General features: G+C 34.2%; 2 protein-coding genes across 3 annotated transcripts in view; both read left to right on the top strand.

Annotated features, from left to right (window-relative positions):
• The window catches only part of LOC129244165 (syndecan-like), a 36827-nt gene extending 13188 nt beyond the window's left edge, over nucleotides 1-23639 (top strand). Inside the window, exons 2-3 of the mRNA XM_054881779.1 lie at nucleotides 22235-22520; nucleotides 22819-23639. Of these exons, the coding sequence (XP_054737754.1) occupies nucleotides 22235-22520; nucleotides 22819-23639 (1107 nt within the window). The remainder of the gene's footprint in view (nucleotides 1-22234; nucleotides 22521-22818) is intronic.
• LOC129243633 (syndecan) overlaps nucleotides 22276-24135 on the top strand; it is a 47294-nt gene continuing 45434 nt past the window's right edge. The window contains exon 1 of one of the 2 annotated variants that reach the window (XM_054880803.1): nucleotides 22276-22355. The gene's annotated coding sequence lies outside the window, so the exon portion shown is untranslated. Of the gene's footprint in view, nucleotides 22356-22461; nucleotides 22521-24135 lie in introns of those variants that run through there. The other variant, XM_054880804.1, reaches the window with a different exon arrangement.

Here is a 24135-nt window from a genome sequence, read left to right as displayed (position 1 = left end):
AAAAATGGATCTTCGGCCAACTCTCCAAGAGCCCATTAACCAAAAATTCTGCGTTGCGGTAGGTCCTTCGGCTTCAATTCTTGCACCAGCTGTATTTTGAAAGGCTTCACACCTAAATGCTGCGAACGGCGACGAATTGATAATTGATGGTCATCATTATCACTGGCCGATACAGCTGCGATATTTTCTTCAGTTCGTACTCTACGTAAGCGTGTTGGTGATTTGATGACCAATAATGTAAATTTGGTTCTAAATTTAGTCACAATAGCTCGAATAGTCGCTTCAGTGGGTCGATTAAAATGACCATAAAATGGAAGAAGCGCGCGATAAACTTTCTTAACAGAACACGCAGTTTTATAATAAAATTCAATGATTTGCGAGCGTTGTTCGTTTGTAAGACGATTTATGGCTAAATTATAGACCAAACTGAAGATGCTTGACAGTGAAACAAAACACGAAATTTGCGTCAGCTGTTTAAACCAACTATTTAAAAAGATAATAGCTGAAAGCCTCCGTTGCTAACGCTGCGTTATCTTTTTGTTTATTTAGGAATTCTATTGTTATTTAAGCTTTTAAAAATAAAATAAATAAAAATAAAAAGATAATAGCTTAAAAATCACCCGTTGTTTACTATTTTCGCGTCAGTAGACACTTTTTATGCATATTTTGTCTGAGAATACCTCTAGTAAAATTGTCTACGGAATAATTTTCTGTAACATATTAACCCACTAGCGACCTTATAAATGCAATGTTTTTGAACCTTCCACTAAAAAGTGTCAAAGCGACCATATTTTGAGCGGCTAATGGTTAAAATGTACCACAAACCAATCCCTCTTGAAATTTTCTTATACATGTTCAAACTAGGTGTTATATTTCACTCAAATACTTATTTATACATATTTTTCATTTTTCTACTCTCAGTTGTATATAGAGGCATCTTCTATAAATTGCATGACTTGAAGTCATTGCGATTTGCCAAGTATTTTTGATATTTGTAATGAAAATAATACATTTTTCTAATAAAACCTCCTGAAATGATATCATTCATGCTATATCCAGTGACTTAGTGCCGAATTTTTGGCTTTTTGCTAAGAAATCTTCAAATAAGTTTTGTATATTGCACTGATTTCAAATCGTACATTTAGAGAGTATAAAAATCAATTAGGCAATAAAAAAATTTAATTGGGAATGATCTTGAGTTGGAATTACTTAGACTCCAAACTGGCTGTTAACCCTACCAAACAATGAATATTATTGAAGCTCTTTCAAACTAAACAAATTTATTTTTTATTTTCTTCATAAACTTGCACGCTTTAAAAGTACTGTGAACTCATGCTGGCCATGATGATTCATCAAACCTTTCTAAAAAAACAGAATTCGCTTTATTAGTACAATAAAAATGTCTGATATGATAATTAAATTTACTACACTTCTATGAAAAACACTGATACAAGTCAAAGCAACTTTTCGTAATTAAAAATTGTCGGGCGCCACAAAAAAATTTGCCTAACATCCAAAGTAATTTCTGTTTTTTTCACTTTCCTGCTGTGTGAATCATCCTTCATTGTCATGGCTCTTGACACATTTTCCTTTTAATTCCAGCTACTTATTTTACACCAACAAAATTTTTCATGTTCGCATTTCTATCGCCCAAATTGCTTTCAATAACTCAAATGCTTCCATTACCCACTTGTTCGAATGGCCAATCAACGCGTGTGTCCTTTCTTTCTGCTCGCACCATTGCGACATAAACTTTTCTCAACGATGACATCAATAAATTTTGTGTGTGCCTTTGACAAGTTTTATAACAATCAACGAACAAATACACACCGCAACTACAATATTTAAACGGTCAACAGGAGGTAAAGAATAGAATGAAAAAGTGCAGAACAGATGGCTCTCTCTAAATGTACCTACTGTGGTCCCTTTAAATGCACCACACTGGACACAAGTTGCATAGGACAAATGTGGGGTAATTGAGCAATTTAAAAGCGGTGCTTTGCCAGCTTAGCTTTGTAGCTCTTGGGCTTTCTAAGTCTGTTTTTAGTGGCATTTTAAACTATTTGCTTAGATGAGAAGCAAACTAGTACCTAGTAATCGACCAGCCAGCAAACCAACAACAATTCACAGTGAATCCACTATCCAATACTCAATCGATTTGAGAGTAATCCCTTGTGCGAGCATCTGATTACTTTGTCGATTTCAAATGGCCTTTGGCGAATTCATTTGTATGAGTAGTTCTCCTTCCTATCTTCGATTGCCATCCAAGTGCTTGTCCACTTCCCGCTACAACTCAAATTCAACGCCTAGCACTTAGACGAGCTGGGATGAGCGAACAGTTGGCGGTTTGGTGGTACAACTTGCAAGTTGTTGGTTTGTTCTGCACACAGTTACCGACAATAACAAACAAAATGGTCTCGTATGCTGCGCCTGAAATGCTGTCTTAAAATGCTGCATCCAGGGAGTGCGGTAAAAAGCTTGCTGGGAACAATTTTCCTAATTTAACTTTGGCATTCAGTGAGTCGAGTGATATCGTCGACGTGGTCGTCATCGTTGTTAACGTGGTCGTTGCTGGCCGCTTGCTGCAGCCACAAATGGTGCATAGCATTTCCTGCCATTACACAGTTACATTGGCGGCAATGGCAGTTGTTTGATGCCTTTGACTGCTTCTGCAGGAAATGGAAAAAGTTTTCAATTCGGTTTGGTTGCTGAAAGCTCGCGTTGATGCTGGAGCAGAGTTAACGGGTTTTTGCAAACAAACAAAAAATAACAAAAAAAAAACAGAAACAGAAAAGTGATGGACAAAACGCAATAAATTCCGCAGCAGTTTGTAATGCTAAGGGGGCATGATGGAACGGGCCAAGGAGAAGAAGCGGTTGGCGAGTGAGAGCGAGGAATACAAAGTGATAAGCCAAATCCCAACAAATATAGGCATTTCAACAACTTTACTTCTTTCCTTTTAACGTAAAATTGAAACTATTTCTCTCCCTTCACTTTTCTCTCTTCCATTATTCCCATCAATAGAATGAGAAGTGGGTTCAGCTGAATTTACGGAAATTCAATAAAATGCGCATCTTTTATGCAACGACATATTTCACTTCGATTACGATTTAATTTCGAAATGTGCCGCTAGCCAACTTACTCGATTGAATGTGGCCAGTATGGGCTAAAGCTAGCCAGATCCCGATACAGGTCACTTGCAACCACAAAGTTGTGAAAATCAACCAGCCAGCCAACCAACCGCTGGCATAGTTTCCAACAGCAGTGCCGAAATTGCGTTATTTGCAGTCAAATAACAAACAATATAAAAACAACTACAAAAAAGCGGAAAAATTGAAAATTTATTTATTTAGTGGAATTGAGTTTTATGCTGTGGTTTATTTTTGTATTTTCGGCAGTTTCATTCAATTTATATGAGAATTGGTTCGTTGCGTGTGGCGCTGGAACATTTTATGAAAAGGGTGAATTTAATACTTTGTAAGATGATAATGGCTTTAGTAAAGTTAAATATATTTTTGATTAAATTCATGAATTCGAAATGGAAATAGAAACATTGTTTCGTGTAATTCAAACAAAATTTACAATAATATTTGGTAACTGAAAATAAAAAATTAACTTCATAATAACACAACATCAAAAGTCTAAATTTTTAAAGTTCAATCAGAACCCCGAAAATCAGAGAAAACTATCAACTAAGCGTCACTTTACTTGCCCATAAGCGGGAACACTCTTCTCCCTAAACGTGATATTTTGCCTAGGGACAATTTTAGTGAATTAATATATATAGCAAAAAAATATGAAATATATTATGCATTTAATGGCATATATTTATTATTTACATTTTTTAGTCTAAGAATTTACAATCTCACAGACTACGAACAACACAAAATAACTTAATACTAATAATAAATTCAAAAGCAAAAAGCGAGATTCAAAAAATTAAAAAGGGTGACCTTGAAACAGGAAAACGTAAAGGAAGGCAGTTTGGCTAGTAGCATAAATTCACGAATAGATCGAGGAATATGAGCATTAGAAGAATAGTTAATTCTCACATTATTCCCATAGAACGGACGTAAGTTACGAAGAGGACATTGGAGAATATTAAGTATGATTTGTTCCAACAAATACGGACAATCAAAATCACTATTGATGGTTTTATAAGTAAAAGAAAGGCTTAGGATACACCCACAAATTTCAAGATTTCTACAGGACGGCAGCTTAGTAACTATGATTTGGAAAAAGCCAGCTCTTTTTGTACCTAGGTATTGGTTTTATTATTCGCTGGAATTTTATAACTATGGATGTAGTTTTAAAGAAGTATAAAATTCAAGTTAATTTATTATATTTAACTATCTACTTTGGATCCGAAGATGATTTAATTTTTAATGCGTATCTACTTATTTATATATGTACTTACATAAACAAAGGTAGGGCCTGTTGACGTTCAAGCTACAAGTACTTTATTTTTTAATGCAATCGTGGTTTATGAGGAAATGAGAAGAGAAGAAATATCCTGCTGGTACTGTGCATAGTTTCAATGTTGTGGCTTATCATCTCGGCAGTCTCGGCACTACCTGCTGCTGTTAGGTTTGACTACATGGACGTATCAACCGCATTATCAAGTGAGGTGCTTATGGAGTACAAATTTTTTTAGCGCTTCGTGATGCTGTACTGTATTTTTTCCGCATATAAAGTCACAGTGCATTCATATGACTAAACTCAGATAAAAGAAAACTTATTTATGCTATGCAGTATTAAAAAAAGTGATTGCTTTTGTAGACAACCACAGCATATTTTTTTAGAAATGTTGTTTTTATGCTGCCAGTTTTTGAAATATTGGTTCAAGCACATTGATTTTTTCAATTGTCTCTTATTTTGTCACTCTTTCCATTGTTGACAATTCCATTTGTATTCCAGATCATGGAGCTCATCATCACTGTCATCACTTTCACTCCACGTATTTTTGTATACTCTCTCCATCTTAATTCGAATGATAAGCTGTGTCTTCGTCAGCTTCAGTTACAAAAAATTAGTTTCAATTTTCCAAATAAGTGACTCATTATATTGCGTCAGCTAATCTAAATTCTTTCCATTCATTCTCAATATTTCACCTTACTTCCTTCTTTCCTTCATCAACCCTGGAGAGAAAAAAGTTTCAATAAATTAAATTCACATGAAGTCCACAAATAACTTTGCTTCTGAAGAGCTATTAATGAATACTAACATTTTTCTGATATTATACTTGTACAGCCAGTCACAAGCATCTCAAGCTGGTCGTAACCTCACGATTTTCTGCCTCAGTTCAGCGCTTCATTTAATATTTTCGATATGTCATTCCCTGACATAACAACCCTGTAAAGACAACTGCAAAAAGATATATCACAAATGGGGCTGAGCGTTTTTTTATAAAGTTTATTGGAAATTTATTAACAACACCGCTTGACAGAGATAACAAATTTTCTAAACAAAAAATCAGTCGCGGAACTAGGCACAAGTATTCCAATTCTTTTATCCGAAATTATAAATATTAAAAGGCGGAAATTCGAGGATGTGGCAGGGGGAAAATATGTATTCTTTAGCAAATATTTTTTTTATTTTTTCAAAAATAATTACCAGAAGATTTCCAGAATATTCAAAGGTAAAAAGTGTAAAAGAGCCATTTCAATACCTGCTCATCTTTGTGCACCAGAAACTTTTTTTTCTTAATTCTAGATGATTTTCTATTTTAACTATTTGATATCCAAATTTTTATTCTATAAGCACATTGTACTGAATTTTTTAAATAGTTCTTTAAATTAATCATATGCTTGAATATTCAAAGACCTCTAAAAAGAATTCTGATGTCAAAGGCCATTAGTATGTTGATTTTTTTTTTTTGTCAAATGGACTCGCAACATCAAGACGCACACCACAAATAGGAGGAGGAGCTCGGCCAAACACCCAAAAAGGGTGTATTCGCCAATTTTATATATATATATAATTTAAGTAGCGCCAATTATTTATATATATATAAATTTGAATAATAAAAATTCAAATTCAGCACAAAAGTGGATGCCACAGAAAGTACGAGAAATTTGATTACCAGTATTTTTCCGTATATTACCGGAAATCCTTCAAATTAATTTAATACGAGTGCATATGTTTGTATGCGTGAAGCGCAGTGAGCGTCCAAATCTGTGAATTGTGAAAATATTCCAGTCATGGCCAACTGTTTCCATTTAACTCCCACCAATACCTAGCAGTATTTTGCTACACGTTTGCCTTTGGGCGTTTACTGCGCCATTTGCTTGAGGATTTGTTATTGCAGTTGCCTGAAAATTTTCCAGAGGTAAAGAAAAGTTTATTTGCTTGCTTTCACTCAAATAGGTCATCTATGAATTTTAATGACGTCATGCATTCAGAGCTCTGGGCTCAAAGGCTCAAAATAGAGCTGCGTAATGGAGAACGCATTTGTGAGAAGCGGAGTAGAGTAGAGAGGATGCCTGAGCAAGTCTAGTGACATAGTTTATGATACAATTTTTGGCAAGGCAGCAAATCTGGTAAATGATTTGCCAAGCCAAAGGCAAAATATTTAGGTGAGCAAAAGTTCAGTAAACCAAATTTTTGCTGTTGGCAGTTTCAAAATTGCTGCATGATGTGTGTTTTTGGAAAAATCTGAATATTTTGTTGTTGCTGACCTGGCAAGAGGCTAATAATATGTATGAAGGCTGCCTAATTTTTTTTTACCAATTTATTTCAGTTTCTACGTTTTTGAAATCAACCCATAATTTGGGTTAGCAGAGGTGTTTGCTGATTTTCGATATGTTTTTTTTTGTAAAGTTATAAGCATTTAAAGTGAATTGAAGACATTAAGATTATGCTAACAATTATAAAAATTTCTTAGTTTCACAGCTGATTGCGATTATTTGACCAGTTTTAACTGCCGTTCCTTTTTTAATTTTCATTAATTTCCTATAAAAACACAGTTAATTCTACATCAAATACCAAATAAATTTGCATTTCAGACTTTGAAAAAAATATATAAAAATGCCAGAAATGTTCACCATAATTTCTACGCTTTTATTGCGAATTTTCAGATCTAATCTAGAAAATCGAATTATGTAGTTCTACAGTCCATTAAATTTTAGTTCAATAAAGAGCAAGTTTCAAGTAGCTCAAGATTTCTGTTTTCCCTCGCGATGTTGCGTATTCGCGCTTGGGTGTACAGGGTACTCTCTCCTAACGGACACCTCTCTTAAGCGGACACTTTTTTCATTACATATCACAAGTCCGTAAGAATTATTTTGACTTTTTTTCTCTTGAGCGGACATCTTGAGCGGACAATTATCCCATAGCACGTTGATCCTCCTATAACGGACATATATTTCCCTTAAGAGATAGTACACAGTATATACATACATATATGAAAATAAATTCAGATAAATTTGCGTCACGGTTTGGGGTACATAAAATCTTAAGCTTATTTCAAGTAATACGATAAAGCTTCCACAAAAAACTTATGCTTAAAATCGCATGCAACAAACGAGATTGACATACATTTTTTTTAGATCTGAGCAGGCCGTAAGATCATAATGGAAAACCATGCACTCAGGCATAGACATCAATTGTACTTCAGATCTAAGTCAAAAAGTATGGTTGGGATAACGAGGAGAGAGGAGGGCAGTACAAGGTTAACTCTCTCCAAATTTTCCTGACTCCTTCTCGAGCCTGAGAAATGTATTGAGAGATACAGGGGAAGCTGATGCATTCGCAATATGTTTGATATAGAAAAGTGCGTTCTGAGCCTACGGAACGCAGAGAAAAAGCGCTGCGTAAATACTTTTCGGTTATTGGTGCAGAATAACTTCAGTTTTTATATTAACTATTTCTTTTACTGAGTCTTAACATTGTTGCTTTTTTTGTTTTGAATCAATCAATTCTATAGAAACACGTTATACGGAGAAAAAAAAATTTAAAACTGTTTCATAATTTTTGTATCATTCTTTGTTTTACTTTACTCGCTCGTTTTAAATGTCTGATAAAAACAAGAAAAAGCAATTTTAAATGTTATATAAAAGAAATTTTTTAACTTTCAAATGAACCTATTTTCGTAAGCATAAGATTTCTATATCAAAATATATATTCTATTTTAATCACACTTTCATCGTAACACAAGATAAAAAAAAATAAAAATGGTCACACGTCGCAGCAAGAATGTTCATTAGAATTAGACGCCAATTTTGCATTCTTATTCATCATAAAATTAACCACAGAATGTAATCTAAAAGTCGTTCTTCTCGATAAAAGAAACACCCTGAATAGGGCGGAAAACTAAACAAGAGACAAAAAACCAAATTATTCAAATATATTTAACATTTTGTTAAATTTCATCTGAATTGAAATCTCGTAATTCACACGATAACAATAGTTCTACCTTAGCATAATTTTTTATTCTTTTTTTCTGATATTCTGATTAATCAAAAAATAAGTACAATACGTATTACTTTTTTATTATTTAATAGCTACATACTCGTACATATATATGTATAGGATTACGAGCTGATATTAAATTTTAGTTTTGGAAACAATTATTCAAAATATGTACAATAATAAGCCTTAAAACACAAAATTCAACACAATCCAAATCTCGAATATTTTAGAATTTTCAGAAGCCAATCACATTCTTTGGTAAAATTCAATAAAATATGTTGAAACTCATTCCAAACTACGGCCGTATATGCTGGTGCTGACAATGCGAAAATGTATGAAACTATTTACGCTTATTTTGGCAATAATACGTAGCTTTTGACTATCAAAGCTTGTACGGTTGCGTTTGTTAATTTTTTCCTCTTGCCTCAAATTCTTTTTTTGTGACCACACAACAATCCATTTGGGCTGCCTCCAAAACAAAATGCATACACACATACATACAAGCATATATACAGAAAAAGTAATACAACACAAATTTTCCGCAGAGTCAACCCAAATCAGCGCGTGACAGTTACTCCTTCCACAGATTGTTGCAGCAACGAGTTTATAAAAAATGTACACCTCTTTTTCATTTTTTCGCTTGGCCGACTTTCAGGCGACTGTAAAATGTTAGCAAAGCTTTATACTACTACACTTTCATCCAAAATTCATTTCAAATTTTTAGCCTCCGCTCTTACGTGGTTTTAAATCTTATCCGCCGCATACCATAATTCTGTGTTCTTGCTCGCCAATTAAATTTGCACTGGAAATTGTATTTTAGTGTAAAAATTAAAAGCATATTACCCAACTTGTTTTCAAATTTTAAGCTGGTCTGCGAAAAAAGGTTCCATTTTACGGAGTTCTGGGTTGTCAATGAAAGGTGAAAATTTTACCCACGCTACGTTTTGTGATTTGCATACTAATACCTTTTCTTTGCTTTAACGCTGCTTTAAAATATTTTTATATTGTTGATAGCTTCTTTAATTCTCATTTTTTCCTCCTCTTGCATTTCCTTTCAACCATAGAATTGCGGCAAGTTTATGTATCTGACATGCGAAATTTCGAATTTTTGCTGAAAAATTATAATTCCCATCCAACAGCAATTTGAGTATTTTCCAGCATGACTATCCGAGTAGCGCCTTTTTTATGGCATATTGGCATACCTATTTGTTTCCTTTTTTCTCTTCTTTTAATTTTCATTTCACCTAAGTTTCGTTTGTTGTAAAATTTTGGCTTCCTGTGTATGCGTATACGTTATAATAACCGTTAGAGAACTGGTAGAAGTAATTGCAAAAGTATGCATTAAAATATACTTTAAAGTATAAGTCAGGTAATAGGTTAGAAAATAAGTTATATATATGAAAAAATATAAGTTAAGTTCTGCGTTAAAATATAGGTTGACTTTCACTATTGCTATAAATTTATGACCACTACTATTTTAAATTATTAAAACAAAAGTATGAAAGAAAATTTATTTTAATCGTTCGCAAGCAGTCATGTGTAAATTTGCATCTAAAATATATAATAAAATAAACATTAGCTAAAAATGAGTATTCATTTAACATAAGTCCAGTCCAACTGGTTATGCAATCATGGTGTCATACAACTTTTATGCAAAATATTTAAAACAAATGATCACTTTTCGCTTAATAATAATTGTCAACATTGCCCATATATAACCTATAATAAATTGTGTATTAGAACATAAATAAATAAACTGAAATATTAAACTGAAAGCTCAATGCATCAAAAAAGAAATCTATATATATTTGAAATTTAAAGAATATTTAATGGCTAGCAAAAAGTTTCACTAAACAATTTTTACGAAATTCTAATTAGTGAAAAACGAGCTAAAAAAAAACAAAATTCGCCATAATAATTGCCAGTTACGCAATGGCAGACAAAAGTGAAAAGTGGATTGAAAAATTAAAAATAAACGGTAATGGAACGCAAAAGAGAAAAAACGAATATTGTTTGTGCATAACTAGCAAATCCAATACAATATTTTTTATTGTTTTGCTTTTTTCTATATTTTCCTTCCTACGCTTTTTCGTAGAAATTAAGAACAACACGAAATTGCACGCTGGACTATAAATTTTTATGTGTTGGCAGTTCTAAATGTGTCCACTAACTGCTTCGACTGCAAAAAAGATGAATCATCAAAGTGGTGGAAAATTAAATGACCAAAACAAAAACCAAAAGTAATAAATGAGGAAAACCAAACCAAAGCTCACTATGAAAAACCATAAAGAGAAATCGAAAAAACGTTTAGTTCCAAATGGTCTAAAATAAATCGTTGCAACAAAGGTGCAAAAACAGCTATTAAAAAACAAAATAAAACCTCATTTTATTTAACTAAATATACAGATGTACAATTTAGCATCTTTATAAAATTCGTATTGCAGTATATATTATTCTTTTTTTTTATTATTGTTTTTGTTTTCATACAATTAAATTGGTCAGGATTTTTTATTGCTTGGCCTCATTATTGCAACCATTTGGAGTTTGAGGTGACCACTCAATGATTTATAGTGCAATTAGCGTTTGCCGGTTAGCTTTTAGCGCCAATGTTATTGCTGCTGTTACTTTCCACCTTTCTTTAATTAAACCAAACGTTGCTGAACTGTTTGTCACTTAACACCACCACAATTAAAAATTTAATCGCCTGACAATTAGACTACTGGTGAGATTTTGAGAGATAGGTTTTAAATTGTGAGCCAAAGAGAGCAGAATATTTAAAAGTTTCAAGTTGTAGTTAAAGTAGAGGATCTATTCAATTTTAAGAAGTTAGCTAAATTTGCTATTTTAACAAAACAAGTGCACCCGTCGACAAAAAAATCTCCGCGCCCGTTGTGATTATAAATTTTTACAGATTATTTTTAAAAACTTTCTAATATTAATTACTTTTCAATAAAAATAGGGTTCATTCTTTAACAAACACCTAATAATTCTATGTTCCTACCTTTGCACAAATTCAGGGAAATCCATCAAATGAAGCCCATGCAATTATAATAGGACTATGAATAAGTTCGTGCGGTTTTTTTTCGAAATTTAAAACTTTATTGACGTAAAATGGTTACAAATTTAATATTCAAAGTATTGTCCATCGCTTACTACTACTTTTTCCCATCTTTCTGGCAATTCACGGATTCCCTTTGTGAAAAATTCGGTCGGTTTTGCCGCAATCCACGAATCGATCCATTTTTTGACTTCATCGTAATTACGGAAGTGCTGGTCAGCCAGGCCATGTTGCATCGATCGGAAGAGATAGTAATCGGATGGCGCAAGGTCTGGACTATACGGCGGGTGGGGTAGGACATCCCATTTGAGCGTTTCTAAGTATGTTTTGACCACTTGTGCAACATGTGGCCGAGCATTGTCATGTTGCAAAATAACTTTGTCGTGTCTATCGGCGTATTGCGGCCGTTTTTCTCGCAGTGCTCGGCTCAAACGCATCAATTGTCGTCGGTAGACATCCCCCGTAATCGTTTCATTCGGTTTCAGTAGCTCATAATACACAACACCCAGCTGGTCCCACCAGATACACAGCATAACCTTCAGGCCATGAATATTCTGCGCCGACGTCGATGTTGAAGCATGGCCAGGGTATCCATACGTTGCCCGACGTTTTGGATTGTCGTAATGGACCCACTTTTCATCGCCAGTCACAATTCGATGCAAAAAACCCTTTCTTTTGTGCCGTTGAAGCAGTTGTTCGCATGCCATAAAACGGCGTTCAACGTCTCTTGGCTTCAATTCATACGGCACCCAATGGCCTACCTTTCGGATCATTCCCATGGCTTTTAAACGTTTGGAAATGGTTGATTGATCAACTCCCAAAGTTTTTGCAACCTCTTCTTGCGTTTGAGCCGGATCTTGATCGAGCAATTCCTCCAATTCGGTATTCATGAACTTTGGCGGCGCACCCTCGCGTTCTTCGTCTTCCAAGCCAAAATCACCACTTTTAAAGCGTGCAAACCACTTCTGGCACGTTCGCTCAGCTAGAGCATGCTCACCATAAACTTCCACCAAGATACGATGACTTTCGGCTGCTTTTTTCTTCATATTAAAATAATGAAGAAGAATTCCCCGCAAAAACACATTATTTGGCACGAAATTCGACATTTTCAAGTGTGGTAAAAATATTGTTGTTTACGCTTCAAATAAAAAACTTATACTGACGTTTGTGCCTTACGATAGTAGCTCTCCAATGAATGTTTGGAAATGTGGATCGATGGAATAATAATCAAGTTACGCCATCTGTTGTAAAACCGCACGAACTTATTCATAGTCCTAATAATATTAACAAAGAGATTTTAAGTCTCTCAGAAATCTCGTAAATTTCGAATTGTATTTTTTTTTTACACAAATGTGTTTCGTAAAAAAGAATATATAGTATATACATTGCCATCAACTAAAAGAATTCGCAAAAGTCAATGCATTTTTTAAGCACATAAAAGCCCATTTTTATAAAACAAATTCAAAAAGTTAGAAATATTAAAGAAAATTTTGTGGAATTCTCCAAAATCCAAACTTTAACTTAGTGTTAAACTTACTCTGACACTCAAATTCAAGCCCAAAGTGGAACTGAATTTCTATCTCACACCCTAACCTTAACAGTAACTATTCATGTAACTCTAATTATAACTCAAACTATAACTCTAATTCAAACTAAACCTCAAAACCAGGATCTTATTCTAATACGACCAATACTAAAACTTGAACTTCAAGTGTAAGTTCAAACACAACCTCAAATTTCAAACTAAGGTCGAGCTGAAACTCAATCTCATACTCTAACTTCGACTTTAACTCTAACACGAACTGTTGGTAACTCTAATTATAGCTCTGAATCTGACTCTCACTTTTAATGAACGTGAAAGATAAGTCCAAGTTCTAGCTCAAATAAGCATAAACTTCAAGTGTAAGTTCAAACTCAAACGCAATCCTTAACTCAAGTTCACAAGTAAACTAGAAGCTAATCCGAAACTCAAACTCATTTTCAAACTCACACTCATACCCGGATTCAAACTTAAAGTCGAACTGAATACCTATCTCACACTCTAACTGCAACTTTAACTTCAAATCTCATTCAAAATTCAACTCCGGCTTATACCTACTGAAGCTCATTTTCTAACTCCAACTGTAACTATAACCCTAGTCTTAATGAACAACACCAACTCTAACCCTAAATCTAATTTCAACTAATCTCAAATTCAAACTAAGTGTCAAGAACGAGATCAATCCTAATTCAAACCATACTGAAAGTTAAACTCCAAGTGTGAATCCATGCGAATTTAAACTCAAGCTCGCACTTAAACTCAAACTCGAAGTAAAAGCCAAAATCAAACTAAAACTCGAACTAACACGCAAACTCAAAATTAAAGTCGAACTATTACTAAATTTCATATCCTAACTCAAACACTAACTACCATTCAAATTGCAATTCCGGCTCCAACTTAAATTGAAACTGAATCTCGCAATCTAACTCTACCTCTAACAATAGTTTTAACTCTAATTTTGTATTCTAACATCAACTAAATTCAAAGTAAAACTTAACTTCAATAGCAATATCAAACCTTTACTCTAACTTTACTGATACATAAGCTTCAAGTGTGAGTTCAAACTGAAGCACAAACTTGAACTCAAGTTCACACTTGATTTCAAACCTACACTCAAAGTCGAAAAACTCAACCTTCAACTGAATCTCAAACCCATACTCAAACTCAAAATTAAAGTCGAACTGAAAATCAAACTCTATCTCCAACTTCAATTCTAACTCTATCTTCAGCTCCAACTGCAAGCCCAACTCCAACTCAAACTAAAACTAAAACTCAATCTCAAACTCAATTTCAAATCCAAGCTCCAACTCCGTCTCAAAGTGCAACTCATACAATCACAAGATCTCATGCCGTGCTCCAGTTTGAGTTTCCATCCCTCTTCTAATAACAAATTTATTACTTTTTACACTTTCCGAGCAAAAGTGAAACTTCATAACTTTTTTCCACATTATTTCCAAGCTGTTGCATATTTGTTGCACAACTTTGCCGCTCCGTAAAAAAAAACAGTAAAATACCCAGTACTTAGCTAATTAAGCTTGCCAACTGCTTGTTTGAGGTTCAGCGCACGTATTTGAACTTTTCGCTTTTATTTTATAAGCTTTTTTTCGTACACACAATTATTTTAACATATGAATATGACTTTAAGTACTTGTGCAAAACTTCTTCAAATAAAACTAAACCGAACAACTACTAATGAGCGCCAAGCAATTGCACTCCACTTTAGCCATACACAAATACAATTATGGCATTTACAAATACAATGCGAGCAATTGAAAACTCGCGTGGTGCTTGCGGTGAAAAAAAATTATGGAAGTCCTGGCAATAATTTAAAACGAAAACAAACAAATGAGCAAAAATATTTTTTTGTAAAAATAGGAAACTATAATGCATGGCAAATTAGGTTAGCCATGCACAGTTTTGCGATTCTCAAGGAGCAAATATGCAACAGCTTTTTCACAGCACCCACAATTTCACTACTCGCGTGTAGCATTTCCGCCAGCCACATTGCAGCTAATACTTTTATTTATTTTTATCGTGCATTTGCGGCACACACATACATACATATATCAATACATGCATATATACATATCCCTACCAAGTATGATATTAGTTTTATTTCGCTCTTTTCTGAAAACCCCAAAAAAAATCTAAGAATATTTGAAGTACCACCGGCGGTGCCCGCTCGCTACTGCTTTTCAAAGTAGCTACTTGCAACACGCTACAGTAAGCAACATTTGTTGCAAATTACAAATGTTTTGAGAATAAAATAAAACACTTATTTAACATAGCGTAACCGGAAATAACGCTAAATGTGCTAAGTGGGTGCTATAATTTTATTATTGCATGCAATGCGATGAAGTTGCTACCTGTAACGGCACGAAATTAAGTTTTTTTACGATAAAGGAGTAGAGTTTACGATTTCAATGAAAAAAGTATTAATATTATTATATAATTATTTTGAGTTGAATCGTGTTTTTAGTGCTATTTAATTAATTTAAAGTTATTTGTCTACGAAAGTTGCTGTATAGATTTGTAGTCAAATAAGAGGAGATTTCCACGTTTTAGTCAGAGTGAGTGTTAATTGAGCTTCTGATTGAGCTCGTTTACGGATTTATTTATTGGGCTTGTTAGCTCATAAAATTTGTTAGCATATATCTGTGAGGTACGGCTAAACATATTTCGATAAAACTATTGAGCATTGTGGTTAGATGAGTCATAGAGTCGCTTTTGTGAAAAGAGCTTGCAGATACGATGTGCTGTCGCAGTTTTCATGGTCGTTGTATGAATGCAATGTACGTTTTAAGTTTATTTTTTCGTAAGCCCTTTAAGAAATGCAGCGATCTGCTTGGCAAATTAAGTGATAATCAAAAACACAACTTGAATTTAAGGTTGGAGATTGATTCCATAGTACCCAATTCTGGATATCTATACACAGAGTGGACACTGCAGCATCTACTTCTTATCGGCTGTACCCATGATTCAATTATAGAATTTTCCGTAAGTAAGACGGCAAAGCTTTCTTCTTGACAAATCGGTTCCCAAATTTGAATACAAGTTGCTTATTTAAAAATTTTTTATAAAAAAACTTTTAAATTGTAGTAAAAATTATTATGCAAATATTATCATCGAAAAAACTTATTGATTTTGGCGTTTTTTTTTGTTTTTAATCGTTAAAAATAATTTCAATGCAAACATTCGGGTAAGTATGCGCAAAACTAATCACCCCATCGGAAGATTTATAATTTTTGCAAATCGCGTCGTATGACAATCATATTTGACATTTGTGAACTGGGCAGTTGCAATATACAAACAGACAAGCAGTGGAGCGCGCAAAAGTCAAAATAACACCAAAAATGGTTTTCTAAATTTTGAGCAAAAAATTAAAAGTTTTTCCAAAAAAAATCTATAAAGGATACTTTATGCTAAAAAATAAAAGAGGTTAAAAAAGTAAAGAAAAGCAAAAACTATGTTCAATATTGAATAAATCCGAAAAATATTCAACTTTTTTCAAAGTTTTTTCAGTTTCTTTCCTATTATGCCCAGGCTTATAAATACACAAATTCCTAGAAAAATCGACGGCAATGGCCAAAATACTTGGATCACCTTACAATATACAACTATATATATATATATAAATGAGCCGTAAGCCCTGGCAGCTAGTGCTCCTTTTATTGTAAAATAATAATTGAGTGTTATTTTCGATATATTAAATAAATAAATAAAATATACACTTAGCAGAGGAGGTTTTCATGGCAGAGGAGCTTTTTCATGGCAGAAATACACTCGGACGTTTGCCATTGCCTGCCTAGGAACGACCGCTACTAGACAAACACGTTTTCTATCAATTGGTGTTTCGTGCCCGTGGTTTCGAACCAGTGCACTCCCGAATGGTAGTCGCGCAGTCACAGATGATTGTACACTTGGTCAATGATTTCTGGAGTTAATACACTTTTTGAACGTTCACTACGTAGTTCATATTCAGATTTCTTTAACACTTTGAGCATTTTTTTATGAGTTGCTACACTGTAAACCTTCAAAAAATGGTATCATTGCACAATTCCCGATTCTTTCAACTTTAAAAGCAGTAACAAGTAAACTGCATACGGCATTTAAACAAAGAATGAGTTGACAGACTAGAATAAAATTTTTGTGTGTTCAAATAAAGGATGACATATTTAAGTGGCGTATAAACTTGTTATTCCTCTACTAGTTTATTCCTCAATACTTTTCAAGCAACCTGTATTTTCCTACTCATTTAACGTTAATTCAACATATTTCACTTGTCGTTTGCAGAAGCCTGTACAGTCTGTCTCTCTCTCTTTTATTTCTACCATCTTAAGACACGCGAACAAATAATGCAATAAAAGTGCATTAGATGTTCCGTAATATGTTGTAATTAAATTCCATTACATTTCCTTCGTGTGTGGGAATCATCTGGAATATGCGGTGTTGTGAAAAGTTACTGAAGAAAGGGAAAACTTTTGCAATTTTCTGCTATAAGAGTAAAAGTTTTTTATGGGACAAAGGCATTCCAGTACACACAGGAATATATATACCCACTGACATGCACACGAACATATGTATATACATGCATATATAGGAATATACTCGTATATATATCTACATAAGTAACGATTAACGTATACATATTTTAATGCGGTAGCGGCCAAGAACCATTTGTTAGGCAGGATATGAACCAGATACATAAATATATATTAGCAAGGATATTATTATAAAAGCAAGCTAAAAGCTTCGTGCGTAAATGAGAATGTTGCGCATGCATTATTATCACATAGCCACTTTGCCCACTGGCACACTGACACTTTGAGGCCACATAAATTGCGGTTAGCGAGCTACGTGTCATAGATGCTACTATTTTTCCCCACATGTTGCCTTAAGGCATTTGTAGAGAATGCGACACTACATAATTACATTTATAAAATTTGTAGCTGGGGTGAACTTTTCCAGGGCTAAGATAGATAAAGGATACGAGGAGTTAGGCAATAGCGCAAAAATTTCATAGTTGGTGGAAATTTTTCTTGAATCAATCGAAAGCTGTAATTTAAATTATGGAGAGTTAGAAACAGAAGAGAAAGAAAAATAGAAATTCAAATACAGAGAGAGAGATGAAGGGGAAAAAAGAAAAAAAAAACCAATTGAATGCAACAAAACTATTATGTAGATTGTCGCTATGATTCAGAAGTTTTTATCTCCGATAATTCAAAACCTTTGAATAGACCACTTGCGCGCTGCAAGCAGGCCACCATTTAAATAAACATCCATATAAACAGGCTGTGATGCGAGAATAAAAATTTGCAAGGTCTCGCTCACTCACCCATTATCGCATTGAGTTCAGCAATCTCGATCAAAATGTTTTCCTTCAGCTGTAGAATCATTTTCGGCTTATTCACGTGGACTTTTCAAAAAACCCGCACAAAGAGTAGTCTTGTGGAATTAGATGCCAGGATTTAGGTAGCCAGTTCATGCCGGCATTACGTGAAATCAATCGACCGGAAACTTATATCTCAATGATGCAATGCTTTCCTCTTTTATGTGACATGTGGTTCCATCTTGTTCGAAATAAAAATCGTCTATGTATTTCCTATTTCCTTCAAGCTCAGGTAATAAAAAATATTGAATACGTTGTAGTGATACCCATTGCCAATATAAACTTTTTATTTTCATCTTCGAAGAAAAAAGGGCAATTATACCAGTTCAAAAACCACACCAGTCAAAATATTTGCATGTTATAATTTTTCTGAAATTACGCGAGAGCTTTGTTTCTTTGAAAAGTACCAATTCACAAATTTTTTGCATTGATAATGCGTTTTTCTATTTGTAAATCTTCTTCTTCTTGATTGGCGCGATAGCCGCTTACGCGATTTTGGTCGAGTTTATCAGAGCGCGCCAGTCTTTTCTTTCTCGTGCTAACCGGCGGAAGTTGGAAACATCAAGTGAAGCCAAGTCCTTCTCCACCTAATATTTTCAACGCAGAAGAGGTATTCCCGCTGGTGGTAGAGCTAATGCCGCACCTATCGTGCAAGTATACATGGTTAAAATTGTACGTCTATCTACTTGACCAAAGCCAAAGATTACATAAAAAGTTGTCGTCGAGGAGTTATTCACTACTGACATCTAAGCGTCATTTTTGAAAGACTCTTTATATCATGCACCGCTGAATTTCACTTCAGCTATTTAGCGTTCACAAGTTTACGTTTCTGTATTTTGAATTCTTATAATTTTTGTAAACCATTTTATTGTCTTTTTTATTCATTAAAAATTTAACTTTGCTCTACTCTCCTTAATGGCATTGCTATTTTTTCTTAGTGATCCTATTTTATGGCCAGCAAATGGCAATATTTTATAAGGCACATATCTGTGGCAGCGCCTAAAAGCATGCAATTGCCTTTCATGCTTCTTAACATGTTGCGTGAACACGTTGCCAAATATGTGACAAAATATATAATTATAAAAGCTTCGATATAAGCAAAGTTATAAACATCTAAGTGATAGGGAGAATATGCCACACTTTTTGCAAATACTTTGTAATAATTGGCGCGTACTCTCTTTGTAACAAGTTTAAGTTTTTTGGTTATTTTTAAATTATTTTTGTGGAAAATTAGGAGATCGTTGGTTCTTTCGGTAAACTAAATACAGGGTGGCTGATGAAAGCCGCTACCAAAAAAAAATTGAATAACTTTTTTTCTTTTTAAGTTATCTGTTCCATTTTTGTTTTAATTTGCAGATCGATCTTTAAAATTTATTAAAATGGATAACTGGGACACGCAAACAAGAATTTGGATAGTCCGCCGCTATCACGCACTGGAGTCCGTAGTTTTGGTACAGAGAGAGTACAGGCGGATGTTTGGCGGCGATCCCCCGAGCAGATGGACCATAATTAGACATCGAAAACCACCCTCCGAATTTCGTTGGCCCCCCAGGTCGCCTGACCTTACTGCACCTGACTTTTTCTTGTGGGGTTTATGTAAACAAGAAGTTTATAAAACAAAGCCAACAAATTTGGATGAACTAAAACAATCCATTCGGGCAACAATTGCGGCTATTCCTGTCGCAATGTCGCAACTCTCAAAGCAGCAATGAACAACTTTTTACTAAGATGCCGCACTTGTGTCAACGAGCATGGGGGGCATTTAAATTCAATTATTTTTAAAACTAGTTAAGCTACATTTAACCGTTTGAGTGCGATTCGTCGATATAGCGACGATAACTAATTACTCCAAATTTGCGGCGCGTCGCTATAGCGACGATTGCATCACTGTGCATTTGGCGTTCGGCTAGGAACGTGTTGAATATTATTTTGCGATATTTATCAAAAATTTATGTTATATAAAAGTATAAATTAGTTGAGACCGTTAAAAACAATTTTTATTTTTCGTTCAATATCGATATTTTGAAAATAAATTGCGCAAATGTGTAGTATGTAGTGTAAAAGGATCTAAAAATCCAAAGCGTTCCCGGCTAATATGCAACATTTGCAAAAAAGATGTGCATGGTACATGTGTGGGGAACCACAAATGTGCCAAAATTTGAATAATAATGCCGGAACTTGTTGTAAAAAAAAAGATGATATTAAAAAAATGTAAATAAGTTTTTCTTATAATCATAACTAATAGTTTAGTATACAAAATAAAAATAAAATTATTGAAATATGTAATTTTTTGTGTTCTCTATGCTTATATTTGTAAAGCCATCATATTTCAGTTTTCTTAGACCAAATTTTGCTGCGCAATTTTCGTATGTATTAAAGAAAATCGCTTAGCACTCAAACGGTTAATAAAATTTAATGACCTTCAACTTGAAAAAAAAAAAAAAATGAATTCCATACACTAAAAAAAAGTTATTTGAGTTTCTTAATGTAGCAAAATTCATCAGCCACCCTGTATATCGATTTTGTGAGGCAGTTATCGATATATCATATACTAAATAAAACAAATATTTTATCTGGAAAAAAATATCGATATTATGAAGAAGTTATCGAAAAATATATTTTTTTATAGAAAATAACAAAAATTAAAATTATTGTTTGAGCAGAATGTTGATTATTTCTAAAAAAAATATCGATTTTTTAAGCAGTTATCGAAATCTCGTATCATATGTTATTACCCATATATTAAATTAATCGGTCTTATGAAGTAGCTATCGAAAAATCATACAATCTTTGATAATATCTGAAAAAAGCATGGATTTTTTGAAGCATTATCATATCACAGTGTCACTTCATTTATTATATTCCAAGGATTTTCGGAAAATAACAACAGGAATTAAACTCAATCGCAGAAGCGATTATTAATTATTTTTGTGAAAAATTACACGATTTTATGAAGTTGCTATCGCGATATAATATTAATTATTATACACCTTTTATTCTTTATATAATAAAAAAATACAAGAATAAATTTTATTTGTTGAAAAGGTTATTGATTATTTTTCAAAAACAAATATTAAATGATTTTACGAAACAGTTATTGATATATCATTTCTATGCTAAATTTGTGAAAATTATATCTTATTAATTACACAGGCCGACAAAATTTAACCAACATTCAGACCCAGAAACCAGACTATATATTTCCGAAGGTTTATGATGCGCTGAATCCAAATCTGGCCTCAGAATTGCTCTATCAGTTCTGGTTTTCGAGATGTCCTAACCTAAAAGTGCAAAAAACCCCATTTTTGCCCATATTTGAGGTTATGTAGCCTTGCAGATGTTTTCTTTCACCAAAATTAAAGGATGGCATCTTTAAATACAATCCTTCTTTTTTCAAATGGCGTTTTGTTTGCTCAAATATTATTTTTTTTCGCAGAGATATCGCATAACCTCAAATATGGGCAAAAATGGTGTTTTTTGCACTTTTAGGTTAGGATATCTCGAAAACCAGAGCTGATAGAGCAATTCTGAGGCCAGATTTGGATTCAGCGCATCATAAACCTTCGGAAATATATAGTCTGGTTTCTGGGTCTGAATGTTGGTTAAATTTTGTCGGCCTAGTTCCATTAAACACGAAAGATACGATTATCGTAAAAACTCAAACTAATAAATTAATTTTAGTTATCAATCCGAATTTTGCATGGACAGAGAAGCAGATATTAGTTTAAATTATTTCGGATACTTTTCCTTGTAGACTAGTGTTATTATAAATTATATTAAAATTATTAACTATGTATTTCAAAATATCTAACTAATTTGTCATTCGCATATCTTTCAGCTGCACGATGATTTAGAGAAGGATCCCGATTACTCCGGTTCCGGGTTTGGACCTGATGACGAGGACTCATCCACCGATCTACATCAATCGCATCGTGGAATTAATTCACAAACACAATCGGGTAAACATAATACGAACGCCAATAATAACGACGACAACGACGATCTCATCACCAGTAGAACTCATCATCAAACGAATAGTGGCACAATCATTGGCAGCAATAGCGGCAGCAATTCAGGCATCATCGGTGGCAATAGTGGTAGCAACACTGGCCTCAATACAATTGGTAAAAATCATAGCACATTCTCACATTCTCGTATACATACATTCATGAATATCAATCACACTCATACATTTTACCAATCTATTCTATGGTATATATATTTTTTCGCGCTCACGCATATCTTTCATACTCACACTCTCACTCTCCTCACAATCACTTACAAAACTCGCCTTCACCTTTAACTCACCCACTTTTGATTTCGAATCTATTAAACGAACGTTCGCCCAATGAACGATAATTTTGGGAAAATTATTGAACCATCCACACTCACCTCCCTCTCTCATACCTTCACTTTCTAAAGACATTAATACAATCAAATCAATATCATTGCCATCGTTCATATCAACAGCCACAACGACCAAACAAACGTCTTCATCCACAATCATAAATCAAAACACCCCCATCACCACTTCCACAAGCTCTGCGACGGCGAGCAAAAATCGCGGCTCATCCTTATACCCCAACCAAGTCCAACAAACCCACTTACCCGCAGCTCCCCATTACCCTGCAGGCGGCGTCGCGCACACAGACGACGAAGACTTCGACCTGGGCGAGGGTGGTGATGATGACGACGGGAAACAGCAAATTGGCGGCGGCGGTGGTGGCTTGTTTGCCGGCAGCGGTGATGGCGGCTTCATCGATCACACTGATGACGATGATGATCATACCGGTGATGTGGATGAGGACGATCAAGATCTGATTGAACGTCCGCATCAACGTCAACACGAATTGGGCGCAGCAGCTGGTGGCAACAAGTCCACATCGACCGACGACAACAACACCACTAGCAGTACCACATCTTCCACCTCATTCTCGACTACTACTAGTAGTAGCAGCAGCGACAGCAATGAGCGCAAGAAAATTTTGGGAGCTACGGGCGATGAAGATGATGATCATTTTGGCGAGCATGAAGAGGACGAAGATGAGGATGAATTTGATGAAACTTATGATGAGGACACCAAGGGCGATGACGACGGCGACGACGATGATGTCGGCCATGGACATGACGAGGATGAGAATACCGAAATATACATTGATGGCACGGAGCCGAATGCCAAGGGCGGCAGCATCAGCCAGGATAACGAACGTCAGTGCCTTTACTTTGTTTTTTCCATATTTTAGCTTTTACTTTATTATTCTGCTTAGTTTGGAATCAATTTAATTTGGACAATGTTTTAAAATTTTGCTTTTGTTCTTGGCTAATTTGCATACAACCCATTTTGTGTTGGTTATATATTATTTTTATGTATTTTTTTTCTATCTTGTATTTGTGTTTTTGTCACTCACGCTTGCGCAGCGCTGCGTTATGCTTCACATTCATAGTTATCGGTTTTTATTGAGAAATTCTTTTACCGTTTTTTTATAAATCACCAGTATGCACATTTAAGCATTTTGGCTATGATGGCGCATGTTGAAATTTTAATTTGTCATTTAGTAAAAATCATTATTTATGTATGACACTTGTTTTTGTAGTTTGTGTTAATTAAGTTTAAAGTTTCAGTTTCTTGTAATTCGTTTTTTTGTTTTCTTTCTGAAAAAGTTTCACCTGCTTTAGAAGTAGAAATGATGAAAAGTTTCAGTCTCCCAGGGATATTAAATTAATCTTACTTATCTTAAA

Source organism: Anastrepha obliqua, chromosome 4 (assembly GCF_027943255.1).
Source record: "Anastrepha obliqua isolate idAnaObli1 chromosome 4, idAnaObli1_1.0, whole genome shotgun sequence".
Lineage (NCBI taxonomy): Eukaryota > Metazoa > Arthropoda > Insecta > Diptera > Tephritidae > Anastrepha > Anastrepha obliqua.
The sequence above is the reverse complement of the archived record's forward strand: the minus strand, read 5'-3'. Positions and strand labels throughout refer to the sequence as shown.